This window comes from Hippocampus zosterae, chromosome 13, assembly GCF_025434085.1.
Source record: "Hippocampus zosterae strain Florida chromosome 13, ASM2543408v3, whole genome shotgun sequence".
In the NCBI taxonomy this organism is placed as follows: domain Eukaryota; kingdom Metazoa; phylum Chordata; class Actinopteri; order Syngnathiformes; family Syngnathidae; genus Hippocampus; species Hippocampus zosterae.
The window spans coordinates 7,073,283-7,090,058 of record NC_067463.1 but is presented as its reverse complement, the minus strand read 5'-3'; the positions used below and the strand labels follow the sequence as shown (position 1 = coordinate 7,090,058).

At 44.7% G+C, this 16,776-nt stretch overlaps 1 protein-coding gene across 2 annotated transcripts in view; it reads right to left on the bottom strand.

Moving 5' to 3' along the window:
* The window catches only part of sdk1b (sidekick cell adhesion molecule 1b), a 237,723-nt gene extending 222,141 nt beyond the window's left edge, over window positions 1–15,582 (bottom strand). For both annotated transcript variants that reach the window (XM_052084701.1, XM_052084702.1), the window contains exon 1: window positions 14,269–15,582. In XM_052084701.1, coding sequence (XP_051940661.1) covers window positions 14,269–14,419 — 151 coding nt within the window. In that variant the 5' untranslated portion in view covers window positions 14,420–15,582. The remainder of the gene's footprint in view (window positions 1–14,268) is intronic.
* Between the last annotated feature and the right edge of the window lie 1,194 nt (window positions 15,583–16,776).

Sequence of the window (16,776 nt, the reverse complement as noted above, 5' to 3'; positions counted from 1 at the left end):
AATTCGGTAATAGATTTTAGCAAATACACACCTGATTTGCTTTTGCGGGGACCACATAAAAATGATGCAGTGGGCCGGATCTGGGCCCCGGGCCTTGAGTTTGACACCTGTCATCGAGATGTTTGACCCGAGTCTATTGTTATATTTAATTTTCTTGTTTAGGCTTCACAAAATGGCATTGGATGGCGCGCTAATCTGATCACTGCTAAAGGCCACAAAGATTTAGACAAAGAGGAGCGGCCCACGCAATAACTCAACTGTATTTATAGTGCACTTTAAAACAACCACTGCTGTATACAAAGTGCTGTACATGGAGCAAATATCATAGATGCAACAGTAAACGATAAAACAATACATTAACAAAGACAGTAGAAGGCACAAAAACAGTCCAACTAAGATCCAGTCTGAGTCATGCTGAGTCAAAAGCCAAAGAATACAAATGAGTTTTGAGACGAGTTTTAAAGATAGGCAGAAAGGGGGCTTGCCGAATGTTCAGTGGGAGAGACCAGCAACGGAAAAGGCTCGGTTCCCTCTGAGCCTCCGCTTAGTTCTTGGTACCTCTAATAATGTGTGATCCCCAGACCCGAGGAACCGGGCAGGAGCTCAGAGAGGTAAGGTGGAGCGAGGCCATTTAAAGATTTGAAAACAAATAATAGGATCTTAAAAAGAACTGAAGAAAATGTGTAGGGAGCCAGTGAAGGGATGCCAGAGTAGGAGGTATGTGCTCCCTTTTACAAGTACCAGTCAAGAGGCCAGCAGCAGCATTCTGGACCAACTGGAGACGCTTCATGGAGGATCGGCTGACTCCAAAGTAAAGTCCATTTCAGTAATCCAGCCGGGATGTGACAAAGGGATGAATTACTGTCTCAAAGTACTCATGAGAAAGGAGAGGTTCTACTTCAGTCAGCTGCCTAAGATGAAAGAAGCTGGATTTAACAACGGCACCAATTTGCCGGTCCGATTTAAGATCACTGTCCAGTTTAAGACCCAAGTTTGAGACTGTTGACTTAAGAGCAGGAGACATGGGGCCCAAGTCTACAGGATGGGATGTGCAAGGGCCACTGGGATCAAACACATTCACTTCTGTCTTCTTTTCAGTGAAATTCAAAAACTGACTCAGGATGCAGACGTGAAGCTGACATCACTTACTGTGTGAAAAATGCAAAGGTATCACTCCAAGCCCATTAGGAGACGCACAGAAGGTATTTACTGTACGTCGCCTCGCAGTTCCGCTTAAGTCACATCAAGCAGTTTCCCTTTTCCAGCGAGCTGATTATCTCAAGATGTGCAAATGGCTTGCTTTCAGGCAGCAAACAAAAATACAAAAAATAAAACAGATGCACTCAGTCAACAAGTCACAACAACAACGTGCCAGTTTGCGTTGGGCTGGAGTGGTCCAATCAAAATATGTAAATCTTCACTTGACTAACTTGAGTATTCATAGAAATGCAGCATAAATGTCCCGGCAGGCACAACCAACTGTTAAACTGTACGTCTTTAGTCAACCGGTGGCGTCTCAAAGGGACCAATCTACAAAAGCTTTCTGGACTTCACTCTGGGAAGCTCTGTGGTCCCCCCCCCCCCCCCGCCCTCCTCCATTTTATGTTGCTCTCCTGTGTAATTTGTAGGTTAGCATGTAGTGGATACTCTTCCCCGCTGGGAGATGATGTAATGTTTGGCATCCTGCTGGGTGGCGAGGCCAAACGAGATCAGACGGCAGCTCTGATGTGGAGACTGAGGACTGTTGTGATGTTAAAAAAAAAAACATTTGGTACATCTTGAATAAACACCATACGGTTGACACCGCCTCTTCTAAAGGCTCCCCTGAAAAGATGCGTTGTGTTTGCATTTGGACTTGTTTGACCATTTAATAATTGATTGGTTGACAGCGAGCACATTATGCTCTGTGAGATTAGCCGGTCTTTAGGCTGCCCCTCAACATGTTATGAGAAATCTGCACCTCCCAAGTCCGCTCACCGTTTTAGAATCGCATGTGCAAATATGTACAGACAGACAGGCAGGCATCTGTGTGTTAAAGGAATCCCAAAATGGCAAGGCAAGAGAGCAGTATTAAGTTTGACATCCAATACTCCAACTGAAGGCTGTCCCATCTTATTCTCTACAGGACTCGTCGAGATCGCGCATCTGATTATTTGATTGCGGTTAGTGTATATGTCAAAAGCGATACACCCTTGCAGCAGCATCCCACTTGCGCTGGATTCTTGGTAAAAAAAAAAGCAAATGCAGATAAGTGGCCTTCTATTACGGCTCTTCTGGTGCAATTATGCAGGGGGGGCTCTATGTATAAGTGGCTAGTGAAACATGTGATTTGCTATTTCCAGGCCCCGGCATGCCTGTGATTGTCCGAATGAGCTTGACTAATGAATAACTACATGATGACTGGATGATTTATTCTGGTCTGATTAATGCCTCCATGGCAATTATACACCGATGACACAAATTAACAACTCTGGGTCCCCATAATCACAGACTGCTCAACAATGCCACCCCCATACCGCACCTCAAAGCACACACCAACATGCACGCGCACACACAAGCACGGCTATAAGTTACCACACCCCATGTGTCCTTCCATCCTTGCCCCCGCAAATGCTGACAGGCCTGGCAGTTGTTGTAACGTAATGCTTTTAACTGCATGCCGTCCCGGATTGGGTTACCAACCGCATTCACCAAACACGCCTCGATTCTGACTCATTTGTTCTCACACACACACACACACACACACACTCACACACACACACACACACACACACGCGGATGGTAAAAAGAGGACAAAGTCATTGGGACTCAGACAGACAGCTGGTGCCAAAGGGTGAAGTTAATGGTTCCCCCCAGCCCCCACCCCCCTTCCCTCTGCAACGGATCACCTTGTATGGAGCCAAAGGGAAAGAGGAACATCAAAATATGAGAGAGAATGGAAGGAGTATGTGTGTGTGAAGGCAGGATGGGAGGAGGGGGGGCAGCCATAGCAAGAGGCCAGTTGACGGAATAAAAAAAGGAAAGTTTGTGTGTAGTTACGCGACACCACGATGGGGGGAGGCGAGGGTGACGGCATGGAAAAAGAGAGTGAGTTCAGACCAAGAAGTAAAATGAAAAGGGATCTGAAAAGTTCCTTCAAAACGACCACAAGTGTGTGTGTGTGTGTGTGTGTGTATGTGTGCGCCTGTGCCTGTGCGTAAAATGAAAAAGGCCCAGCTGTGCCATTATATAAGCCCAATCCATTCATGATACAGACTAATTAGATTTTGAAAACCATTGGGCTGAACTATCATAATGTGAGGAGTAAGCAAGCAAAGGAGAAAAAGAGGGGGAGGTGAAGAGGACTGAAGAGCTCACTTTGTCCCCCCCCCAAAGAAACTTTCAAATGATGTACTTTAAAAGCCAAATCAAATGCACTTCCACAAGGCAATTATCCGCCAACATAATGGGCTAAAATGCTCCCGTACACAAGGTAAACACACACACAACGCATTGTGTGTGACATCCCAATAAGCCACTGAAGAAGACAAAGTGAGTGTGCAAGCACTAATCAAGTCAATTTGGCAAAGAAGTATACGAGGCAGAAAATACAGAACACCAAATGCAACACGCGCAAACACAAAAGCCATGAAAGGCTTGCTTGCCTGGCATGAGGACGTCTGAATGGCGGAGCTGCAGATTGTTGGAGCGAGAGCCACACGCGCTGCCTTTGAGAGGAAATCGTATTATTTCACAGAACAATTAGAGGCTACAGTCACTATAGGAATCATATAGTTTGGGCGCAGTAAATGGGACCTTGTTTTGCAACACATATTTAGCGACGACTGTTACAAATTGGCCTTCGGTAACCGCAGACAGGTGGCTATTGTGAGTGCTGAAATTACACCAATAAACGGTGGAACTGAAATGCAGCGGCAGAAGCGAGCCTAGATGGAAGAAAATGCATGTAATGGATCACATGATCTTAAACTATGAGCACAGGCACTGTGGAACCTCAAAGGCTGAGGGTCAACCTCCAAAAAAAACAATCAAACAACAAAAAAATAGAAAAAAATACGGCCATCATAAAATCTTTAACAATCGCATGGGCAATGTTTGAAGTCTAGAAGAGAAGTTAACTACTGGCAAAATAAAATTACAGCCAAGCCTTGCCATTCTCGGCTCGCAAACAGCAAAAAAATTGATACCCAATGAAATGCACGAGAAGGGGAAAAAATTTGCCTTTTTAACCCCCCATAAAAATCTTCCAAAAAAATTATATTCAACATGTTTTCTGTGAAAAAGAACGACGAGGGGGCATTGAGAGAGACACCAGAAATAAAAACTCCAAAATAGAATAGAATTTTATTTCTCATTCGAGTCAAAATGCATCATAACATATTGTCATAAGATAGTCTACTTGTGTCAGCTCTATCTATGTGCTTTAGCGCACTTATGTAACTGCTACCGACACGCAACATTGAGTCGTAGTCATCCCATCGGAAATTTTGGCCGGCTCGAGCCTCAGCTATTGCCCGACATCCGCCAAGCGTGCTAGCAACAAACCAAAGGGAGTTATCAAAGGTGGACGCCAGACTTGAGAAACAAACTAGCTCAGCACTCTAGGATGAAGCTAGTAGCAACGTAGATGGATTTAAATTAGGTCCTTTGTTCTGCCGTTGGGCAGCGCGGCATCCTGGAGATTATATTAAATTATTTTCAACAAAAAAGATTAAACTTTCTTTGGGCTGATATGCCGGCGTGTGCTACACTTTGATACGTTTGAATGAGATAAGTGGATATGGCTAACGCACTGTCACTCAACACAGACGGGTGGAAGTTTAGCCAATGAACAGCCAGCCAACTCAACAGCCTTTGAAAGTTCCACACACTCAAAATCACACATACAGTAGAACGTGAGGATGGCAAAATACCCGCATCTCATTTTCGGGAGTTTTGTCGTGGTAGTCCAGCTTCCTTCACACCTCCCAAAAGCTCACATGCATGTTCACTGAAGACCGATTGACTGTTTCTAATTTTTATACAGTATACCATGTGATTGGCTGATGGCCAGTTCAGCGACCCAAATGGGTGATAAGTGCTGTCGAAAATTCAAGAATAGACTACATTTCACTAGTCTTTTTATCCTTTGGCTCCCACTTAATCTAAACTCAGGCTCTGCGGTTATCATCAAACTTTTCTGCTTTGCCATCACTGGTGTGATATTGTCATAGCTTGGTCAAGTTCATATTTTCCATTTCCACATTGTTATGACCGTAGGGGCGTATGAATAGTGAGGTTTCACTATACATACACGACCTCACGCGCGCGCGCGCACACACACACCCCATTCAGGACTAAAAAGCTACAGCCTATCCGTGGGGCCAATATCACGGTAGTTTGAAAACGTAGTGGCAAAGATATTTTGCTGAGTCAAACAAGCACGACGCCAACAGCAAGCGAGAGCCCGTACGTTGGAATACAACACCAGATGACTGAGCGTACGAGGGTCCGTGTCTTTGTGCAAACGCCGAAGCGAGCTGCTTGCATGGCGCAGCGGCAAGGAGTTTGCTTGAACAAGCAAATGGGGATAATTAATTTCTCCTTCCTCTCCACGCCAATGCTTTCATTTGTTTGCTTTTCGCCTCCCACACAAACGGAAGGCAGTAAATCTGAGGGAGAGATGGGACACATTTACTTTACCACGAGATGGTAAAACGGGAGAAGAGCCCACGTGAGCGGGGCTTCTCGGTTAGAGAAATGAATATGCGCGAGAGAAGCAGAAGAGCAAAATAATGATTGGGTAAAGATATGTAGACAGCAGCTGGGGAGGAATTAGACAAACGGTGTTGGGAGGAGATGTAGCAAGTCCATTAAACATCAAACTAATTGCGTTGTCTTGGATGAATTCCCTTCATCTGTCAGGACTACGAATCTCGGCCTGCCTCCACCGTGACGGTTCTTTCTTGTACTGTCCGTTCGCCTCGATCCGTCGTCTCTCGCAAACCAAAATTCAGAGACCCTATCCACACTCACTTATGATTCCTTCTCTTCTGTGTTTCATCTTATCCTTTGCCGTTCATTACCGCATTCTTCTGTCAACATCCTCTAATTATCATCAAATTAAAATGTGTCAGTCAAAGCATCCCTTTCATTACGTCGGGAATATCAGATTGAAGTCAACCAAACATTTTTGGGAAGGCGGTTTTGCGCGAACTGAGAAGCGCATCCTAAACAAAATGCTCGATGCAAAAATAAGAATTCCTTGACAAGTTACTTCATCGCAAAGGTCTCACTGAAGTCTTAATTCTACTGCTCGGTATGGTTCACTTATGGTACCGTACACTTCTTGTGGGTCCCCAAATATTCGAACAAGAGCCGCGCCCGCTTTCAGTCACTCTTTTCTGAGTGCTGGTTAAAAATGTTTGCTATGGAACGCTCTTCAAATGGTGAAACTGAAGCTACCCTTCGTCTGTTGACCGGGAGAACAACTGTCCGCCTTCTTCTGCCCAACAATGAATGCTATGATATGCCAAAATTTGCACACAGCTGACACGGCCATCTCACGATCACAACCTGCACATTTGCGGAAATGCACGCAGGATTACTACTCAATTCCCAGCGTTCCACAGCAGTGGAAGATCGAAGATGGGATTTTTTGTTGTTGTTGTTCAGTCTTGCTAATTTTCATATCACCGTATTCATGACAGACGGACCATGTTTTTTTTTTTTTGTACAGGGTAGGCAGAAACAGGTCTGTCACGGTCATCAGGGAGGACCGGCCTAGCCTATAAGCAGACTTGGGCCTGCAATCTGACCTTTAATGCCATTCTCTGTGTGAAACAGCAAAGACGTCCGTACTTGTGCTTGCCAGATTTGTTCACTTCTCCTGCCCCAATACGCTTCAATTCCAAGCGCCGACTCTCAGCTTTTAGGTTATTATTAATTATTCATTTAGAATCTAAAATCTAGGTTGAATGAAAAATGTTGTCTGTCCATTGAGCCACAAACTTATTTGAAAACCTCAGTACTACCCTGGCTTTTGGTTGTCATATTTTGTCAGTTCTCAGTAACAGACGCTAGACGACGTGTGACACAGCAAACATACGTGCGTGATATCCACACATTAATAACATTAAGGAGCGCTTTGTACACACACAACAAACGCAGGCACGTTTGCTTTCATTTGGCCATTGACCCATGCATGTGGGCACCCCCACGGGCACATGCATGTCTTCTCTGCATGTCAAGTCTGGAGCCACCTGCCATAGCGAAGCCCTCCTCCCGTCGAGATCAAAGGAACAGGTTTTTAAAAAAAAAATAAAAATCTCTGGCCAGAAACGCGCATAAAGCAATTCCTGCTTATTCCTCTGTGACATCAAAAAGGATCTTTTTTTTCTTGCTTGGAGCTTATAGAAGTGATACCCACAACACACACCCTTTCGTATTAATGTGAAGCCAGTCTGCCTCTCAAACACCTGTGGCGGATCAAACGCTTCGCACTGGGAACACGCACCTGCAGAAGGGCGCAGCTTGTGTACTGACCAAGCAAAGCGCAGATCTCTAATACACAGAATAGGCAATCACGCAAATGTAACACCGGTTTGGATGTCATCACAAACTCACTAATACCCGGGGACTGTTGGTTCACGATGCCGAGGCGACGCTCGAGCATCACAGTCGCAACAGAAGCCTTCAGAAAAAAAAAGGGGCCGGGGGGGGGAAACATGCAGAGGCTGAGCAATGTGAATTTGCTATGGGCAGCCAAGTGAAGGATGGTGATGGAAGGGTGCACCTGTGATGTTTCCAATGTTCTCCAAAGGGAAAGGATTTGAATCAGAACACTCCGCATCCCTGAATTTGCTACGGTCGGAACATCCATTTTGCAAATTGCAAATGCTCCCAATTTCCAGTACGCACACGACGGCTGGCAATCTGCAAGTCATTCGTTTGTTTGGATGAACCAAGTTGCCACTTCCTCGGACAACGAACAGAATGTTTTGAGTGCGAATGAGACCGATTGACAGAAACAGATCAAAAATGGGCTAAAAACTGGAGCTGCGGCTGTATATTTTTAAAAATCAAGTATGCTACAGATAATCTCATTGACTCATCAAACAATGGAATAAAAATAGATTTTAGCATTATTAACAGATGCATGTGAGCTGAAGGTATTTTTGCCCATTTAACTTACTTAAGTCCTACTGTAGTATCTGTGACTGAGCGTATATGCATGTTGAGTGACTTAGCCATCGGCAGTGTTTTACTGTATTGCATGCAAGTTATCTTATCCGTTTGTTTTTATAATGAAGCGAAGTGTGCCGACACCAGCGTCCATCCTAAAAGGTTACATGCCACGTCCATTTTAATTTTTTTTAATCATCTTCGATATTGTTCTATTGGGTGGACAAGATCATTTGTGTTGGAAAAGCAGCCTTGGCTGAGCTTTTTCAAGCTATTCTAGATGGTCCGAAACACGTGCCAGATGAGACTGCTGCATTTCTCATGAATATTTTGTATGTAAATAAGCTTTTCTCTGATGGGATCATTGTTTTGGTTTCCTTGTCACAAAAGTGATTACAAAAGCCATGAAGATACTGTATACCCTAAATCTGTCTAAAAATTCTCAGAGAAGGTCAGCTCGACATGTGAGACTTCTATTTACATTGCTTTTAGATGACTAGAATGGTAAGATGGAATTCGAGTCTGCCCGGATTGAAACGTTGAATGAACGTAACCATTTGCAGTTTCCTTATCGTAAGGGGTTACACTCCGTAAGGGGTTACAATTCAAAGATATTTGTGTAATTGCGGGGGATGCACGCCCAACTGCAGCTTAGACTTGTTAAACTGTGCCCTGAAATGCATGTTATTTTTGTTGAAAAATACTAGTCATGTTTTTTTTCTCATCTTGCACGCAGTTAAAACACTGCATTTAAAAAAAACTAAAACTACCTGTTTTTGAAAAAACGAAAACAAATAGAAATTAACAAATCTGCCCTGAAAACCAATTAAAACGAATGCAATTTACGAAGACCAGTAGCCTTTTTTGTGCACCTGCCTTTGAATCACGTAACACACAGGCGAAAAACCGTCTTTACTTGGTAAAACTCTGCTATGAATAAATTTGACATCTCACATCCTGCACAAAGCTATCCCGTAGTCTGCCGTTTGTGCACAAACACACGAAGAGAAACACACACGCAGGCGCAACAACAACAAAAAACGTATAAAATGTCATGTGACTGCAGAGGCTTGGTGATTTGTTGCTCCTGACGGACAAGAAATAGGGGAGTCCACCGGGGACCTTACTCTCTCTTAAACCTGTTTAACCCAGACATCGATCACAGAATCATACACGCCGCTGCCTCCTGTGTGACCCCCGAGGTCTCAGATATTCAAACTACTTGAAAGGAAGTAAAACATAGGATAGTGTGGGTGCACAGGGAAAGGATTTATATAGTACCTGGCTATCCGCGGTGGAGATTACCACAGAGCCTTCGGTTCAATCCTCTAGTAATTGAGAACACGATCCTGTGTGCATCACTTTCAATAGGGAATATAAGAAAGATAAAGGTCGATAAAATTACAAAACAATTCTAAATCAAACAAAAACAAGAGTGTGGAGGAGATAACTTAAGAAAGTAACGGGGGGGGGCGGTCTAATTACTTAGATGATCGCTCTAATTTGCATTGTCCTCATGACAACACAGGAAAGTAAATGTGCATCTTTGCTTTAACAGTTTGAGGCTTATGAGTGTGGTGATGTGTGTATTTGCGTGATGTGTGCACATGTGTTTAAGTAGCGTATTTTCTGCACTATAACGCGCTTTGTATTATAAAGCGCACGTCAATGAATGGCCTATTTTAAAACGGTTTTCATACTATATGTAGGACCACATTATAAGTCACATAGAATAGAAGCTACCATAGTTGCTGGGGTTGCGTTATGCATCACCTAGATGGAGCCATGCTAAAGGGAATATAATACAATACAGCTTTATTTATATGGTGCTTTCACAACCGCTGCATAAATTACAAAGCACTTTGCAGAACATTTAAAATACTAAGTTCAAGAAATCTGAATATTGACTCATATACACAGTGTATCGGATTATAAGGTGCACCGTCGGCTTTTGAGAAAATTGAATGCATTTAGGTGAACATTATAGTGCGGAAAATACGGTAATGCGGCACGCTAGTCTGTCTTTTTGAGGACTCGCCATGTTTCAGGCTCACCATGCAAACGTTCCTGTCTTTGACAGTGCGTCACGTAAGCTTTGCCCGGTGAGCTCCAATGATGGTGAAGGTCCATGTCACATCCAACATCAAGGTGTTCGTCACGTCAGATACCTTATCATACCCGGTCAATCGAAACGATGACCTTGGCCGTGTTTGCAAGCGTTGACTCACAATCAGTAAATGTTCCGAATACCTTGATGCTTTTCAATATTTTTGGCCCAGAGCCATATCTCTGATCCCTTTTTCAGATAACCCAACAGCAAATTTGAAAGCTGACACAGTCGACCAAATTGCTTATGTAGAGGTAAATGTTGTTTGACATGACATAATTATGTGTTGTCATATTCTCCTCAAGTCCTACCCCAATTAAATGCCAGAATAAATAAGCGCCATACCTCTTCTTTTTCTCTCTCTCTCATGAAAAACAACAGCTGGTGCGATATAGGTGTCTTTAATGACCTTGATTAGGACTGCTACCTGTGTCGTGGTTGACGTCTTTACCTCAAGAAGTCTGGGAAACTGTATTCAATCCCAGGGTGGATTACTTCAAGGGGGAACATGCATAAATTGTAGTTTGAATTCGAAATACGTCTTTTGTGACACCACTTTGAGATTTTTTTTTGCGAACACAACTAATGGCTGAATAATAACTCATTCCGGAATGGGAAGCACAGAGGCACACGCCGCCGTTACCTTGGCCAAGGTTAGGAATATTAACAACGACCAGTCGTATTTTTTCATTAAACTTGGTCTATTTATAAACCATTATCATTAGTGCACAGTAACCAGGACATCTGTTGGAAAGCAAACGACCGGTGTCACTGTTGTTAGGTTAATCTCAGCTGACTTTAGGAATCTGACTAATTGTAAATGCAACCTTGCCAGGACTCATTAAAAAAATAAAAAAATAAAAATAAAAAAAAAGAATGCTGCCAAATTAAGACAAGGGTCTTGTAAATTTACAGTGGGCACTACTGTATTGGCAATGTCCAAGCCTCCTGTTTCACCGCACTTTTTGGGTGGGGGGGGGGGGGTAAACCCCCCCGGGTTTATCCTTCTTGCAACATAGAAAATGATGAACATTGTCGATGAAACTTAATGATCATCACCTGAATGCAAAGTAGTGAGTGAGGCAAGTATCCATGCCGGAAAAGTAAATCAGTCTAACATCTGTGGGGCTGAACCTACTCAATGACACATTGGGTGGGGAGGGGGGGCGAAATTCAGAATAAAATGAGGGAAAGCGTAGAGGTGAACGGATGAGAGACAGGGTGGCGAGGGCTGGGGAGGAGAGACAGTAAAATGCTCCCGTCACTTAAACTCTAAAATGAAAGATCGATGAGCTTATTTAAATGTGCTCCCAGAGACGAGGCTTCGCTCATATAAAGCCTTGCATTTATGAGGGTGTGGGAGATCGATTGACTGCGCAGGGGGGTCTATGGGGAAACAGAGAGAGCGAGATGGAAAGATCAGTAGGATCAACCTTTGCTCGTGAATTTTCATCCATCTCCACAGAAAATAATATGTCCTCATAAATGCTGGGGATAGCGGGCTCGGAACACCTGCAAAATCAAAAGCTTTGGATTGACCAAGTGACGCTGTCGATCGACTCAACTACGGCACAAAATTGTTTCCAACATGTTTATAATAAGAAAGATCGACCCTTTTCTTTTTGCTTTGGTTTAATAGACATTGTGCTGCTCCTTCTTGTGAGGTGGCCACCAGGGGGCAGTATAATGTGTTAAAAATGGATCAGGGAGGAGGAGACATCCCACCGAGAACTGTCACAATAATTACTTTCTTGACTTATCGTTCAATGAGAAAAAATGGACAATATAGTTTTTGGGGGGACTCAAAAAATGGTCATTTGCATGCGTGTGTTTATCAAAATCATCATCATCATTCCCTCGTGCTGCACACACATTTTAGTAGTGAAAAGGCTTTTGAAAAACAGTTCAGTACCACTGTTCCATGTCTCGTGCACGTGCAACTCTTCATCTCGTGTTTTTAGTGGGGCGCGGCAATGTACAGTTTTGATAATAAGAGGCAAGTAGCACTAATGCTAACATCTGTGGTCTATGGTGCTCTTTCTGTACAATTTCATTGCTTGTTCAAGCACTATGGCTTCTAAGAAACATTTGCTTAAGATCACCAGAAATTATAAAAGGCTGCCAACCGGCACCAGGCATCAGTTTCAAGTGGCAGAAGTGACAGTCAGACCACCCAGCGTCCAGTCTGTATTACTCGATTTGAGCATTTTGCCTCCACTTGTGTTCAGTGTTTGTTTCACGCAGACGTTAACCACAATAATGATGGTAAGGAGAGTTTACAGCCGCTATACACCGGATAAGCAAACAGTTAGGTGAGCGTCCTCAACTTCTTCCACTACCTCCTTTCTTCTCTTGCTCTGTGGCATCCTACTACCTCTCACAGGTCAGTCTTTGTAATCTGCCAGACTTCTGCTTCAGAGTGGGACACTTGCAATTGTCAGCGGTGATCGGATTATATGTGATTTTTTTTTCCTTGTCATGTGAGGTCTCATGTTTGAAAAATCCCCCTTTCAGCCAAGCTTCCACCAAGCGATAACAGTTCTGGTCAGCTCAGTCCACATTTTACCGCATTCACACTCTAAAGGGACTCAAATTATCCAGCCGAAGCCTTACTCTCTTTTATTACCCCTCTTTGGGGAGTGTGCCAATTAGAGCGGCACACACGAGTGGTTGATTAGTTGACAAGAGTTGCCCGCCTTCTTCCATGCTACAGTGCAGAATGGATTGAAAAGTAAGACTTGGGCATAAAGCGGATTCAGTCAGGGTTTATCCGCCAACCCCTTGGCGGAAACTGCACTTGGTTTCAGACCATGGCAACACATCAATTAAGGTTTGTGGGTAAACTTGGGTGCTGTTGCTGACGTTGGTGCTGAGACTGTGACATCGCAAAGAGGAGGAGGGAGTGGGGAGCGGAGCGCTGACTCTGCGGCCACACCGTCCTCCGCCTCACACCTCCTCCCTCAACACCCAGGATGGAGCGGTGAAGACAACCGGTGTGTCGACTGGAAGAAAAGAGAAGCTACACACAGACGTGTTGTCACACCGCTGCCATCGATTAAACTGCAGGCGCGCCACAGAGCCGTATTCCCCATTTTGCCGATACAAGCACCCCCCCCCCCCACCTGTTACCGCCCCCCTACCTTCCCCAACTGCCTTGTGTTGTTTCTTTCACAATGACACCTTCGAGTTCTCCGAACATTCACAAATAGCTCAAACCCCCATCACCACCACCCCACCCCTACACCTCACACACATTCCTCCAACTCCCTCCTCCTCACGAGCCCACGTCTCAGCCTTCGCCCACCACGCACCATCTGTGTGACCCAGAGAACATTTGTGTGCTGACACCGGCTTGACCTTTTTCTTTTGCTTCTTTGTTTTACCCAGTCTGACCCACTCATCCACCCGCCCCAACACCCCACCACGCACAGATTTATCCTACTCGCTGAACGGCATGGACACATGTAACCCTATGAAATGCCACAATTAGCTCAACGCACTTCAATCATTGCTTTACCAACCTCTGATCAATTGCGCTTTGCTGTGTTTAACAATTACCTGTATAGTTGCGCAACAGGATGAAGTTAACTGAATGGGTAAGCGCTGGGTTTCTATGTGTGAACTGTATTTGTATTGCTCGTGTCAAATTGGTGACCTCGGTTAAACAGGTCATTGACGAAAGGGGGTGGGGGGGATTATCAATGCTTGGAACTCTCCCCAAAACAATATTTTAATCCTGCAGACATCACTCTGCATAACAAAAAAACAAGGCTTTGGTTAATGTTGCAGAGTGAAACATAGGGAATAATGAAAATGGCAACTGTATCTTTATACCGTTTTTAACGACACAATACTTCAAGTTTACTACATGTACTTGCAAGGCGGCAGATTTTAGAGCCAGATCATTTTAACTGCACAGATCAAGCACTTTATTTGCAGTATTATCGATGCTTAAAATAAACATCACAGAGGTGCATGGCTTTTTTTTTTTCTTTTACCTTGTCCGTGCAACATGTGGCAGCTCCAGCCAAGCAGCAGCAGCAGGAGCAAGACAGACGCCCGACGGCTTCTCCGCATCATCCCGACACTCCCTGGGGAGAATCCTTTAGCGACCTCCGGGGAGCCTCTGAACCGGCAAAATCCCAACATGTGAGCCTCGGGGAAACCGTGTCCACTCCCGGTAAAAGTAAGTCCCAATTCCCAGATCCGAAAGTTCTGATACGGCTCACGGCTGATGGCTTGAGTCGACCTCGGGGTTCAAAAGTCAGCTGTGGAGGGACGAGGAGCGGAGCCACCTGGTCAGCGAGACTTCACGGTTAGAGCACCCGGCGATGTGGACGTGCTGCGGTGGAGTCCGTGTGTTCCATCGCCAAGCCGGCCGGTGCAACTCACTTCCACTGATCTGCGATCTAAATTAACACATTTAACTGTATTGTAATATTTTTTTTTGTCTTATCGGCTTGCTCTCCGCTATTGACTCCCAATCCCACTTTGTCCAGGATCTCCTGTGAAAACCAGCGGTGATTTAAAAAAGGGCGGAAATTAAGCCTCTCACCAGGGATCAATTCCGTAATTGATTCGATGAGTTCAAACAGTCCAAGTGTCGAGATACGTGCAGCACACGCTCTAAACCGAGTGGTTAGTACTCCCCAACTAGTACTACATTCCAAGTGAGCGAGTAGCTCGTGGCAGCGAGACGGTTTACTATCCCCGCAAAGGGGTCGCCTTCCTCGGATTTAAGCGGCGGGCACCCCTGATGGCACAACAGGTTCGAGAACGATGAAATATCTTGCGTTGTGCTTTTCAGTTCAAAGTCGGTCGGTTTGAGGCTTTTGTGACCAGGTGAAGAGTTTGTCAGAAAGCGGGAAAAAGTTGTTTTAAAGCGGATTCGTCCGCCGGGTATCCACGCTCTTCCGCTGCGTCACGGGTGCCCTTTTCGCCGCCACCGCCGCCGCCGTCTTACCCGGGACCAGCCAGTTCTTCACGGTCGTCCGTTGAGTGAAATTCCAGGCTTCTGTCAACTCCTGTCGGGGTTGTGATCGTCAAAGTTTGTCCCGCCGGCACCCTGTTGAAGCTCAGGGCGCAGACTGAGCGAAGCCAGTAGCTCCCTCGCGAGCGAACACCTGCCAAGCTCCTCGACGCACACTTGGGGGTGGAGAGAGAGAGAGAGAGAGAGAGCTTCTTATTTTCCCCTTTTTACAAACACCGAATCCGTGTTAAGAGAAGACCATATTGGGGGAATTTGATTTGCTCGTTGTACTTTCTTCACACATTCACACATTTCACGTCCGTGTGACAGTCTCACTGACTGTTCTGATCTCACTCGATCTATCCCGAAGTCCAAAACTTCCATTCAATAGCATCTCTCGTTGCTGGTTGGTCCGAGCCGTACATTGCGGTGTTCCTATTGGACAAGCCAAATGGAGGGCGGGAAGAAAACAAAGAGAAAAAAAATCTTCTCACTAACCAATAGGTGTCAAGCTCAGGTCCTGGAGGGCCGCTGTCCAGCATTTTTTCCAAGTCTCCCTGTTGCAACACACCTGATTCAAATGATCAAATCATCAGCAAGCTCTGCGCAAGCCTGAAATTGAACCTGTTCATTTGAATCAGGTGTGTTTCAACAGGGAGACTTGGAAAACATGCAGGGCAGCGGCCCTCCAGGACCTGAGTTTGACACCTATGCACTAACCGATCATTATTACGTACACTTGCTCAATCTAAATGTGATTTGATACAAGGGGTGGATCAGAAATCACTTGGGGTTTTACATTTGCGTTTGTGCTCCAAATGAAGGGTTTGAACTTGGCTACGTGTTTCAAAGTCGTGTTTTTAGATGTGGTTAGGGTTTCAAAGTAGGGCTTAAACTAGTGTAAATGTTTTGTAGAATTTCAAAGTAGGGTCACAATGTATCACGGTGGTGTGAAAGGATTACCGTCAGAATGTGTGGGACATCAACTTTCATTGTGAGCAGTGCTTTGACACTCTCTCCAAGTACATGATTTAAATGTGCTTTTTGAGGGGCTGTGGGACCGTAATGTAATTAGCTTCGTGATTACGCATTATGCTCATCGTCGCAAGTGGTGCCATCTCGATGTCGAGAGGATGCTCCACTAAGAGCAGCATGACAACTGTCTCACTCTCCTCATCCTGTTTTTTTAAAAATGTTCATGTAATCCACCAAAAACAGACACGGCTGGTGGTCCAGTAGGTGCACCAGCGGCGGCAGCTCACCAAATAAGAGCCTGCAGCTATATCTTACTATTTGCAAAAAAGTGACTTTCCAACACTGCAAGGGTCATTAAATAGCACATTAATATTAAAGCTTACAACAGTGACCTTATCTTTTATTTCCCCAATAAATCCAGATAGACTTCCCATCCTCTGATTGGCCAAAGAGTCTCTCGCCACTTGTCAAACTGTAGCCGACATTTTCCCTTTAAGCACCTTCACCTCATCTCTTGCTTTTTACACCAAGACTCATTTCACAGCACTGTTTGCTGCAATAA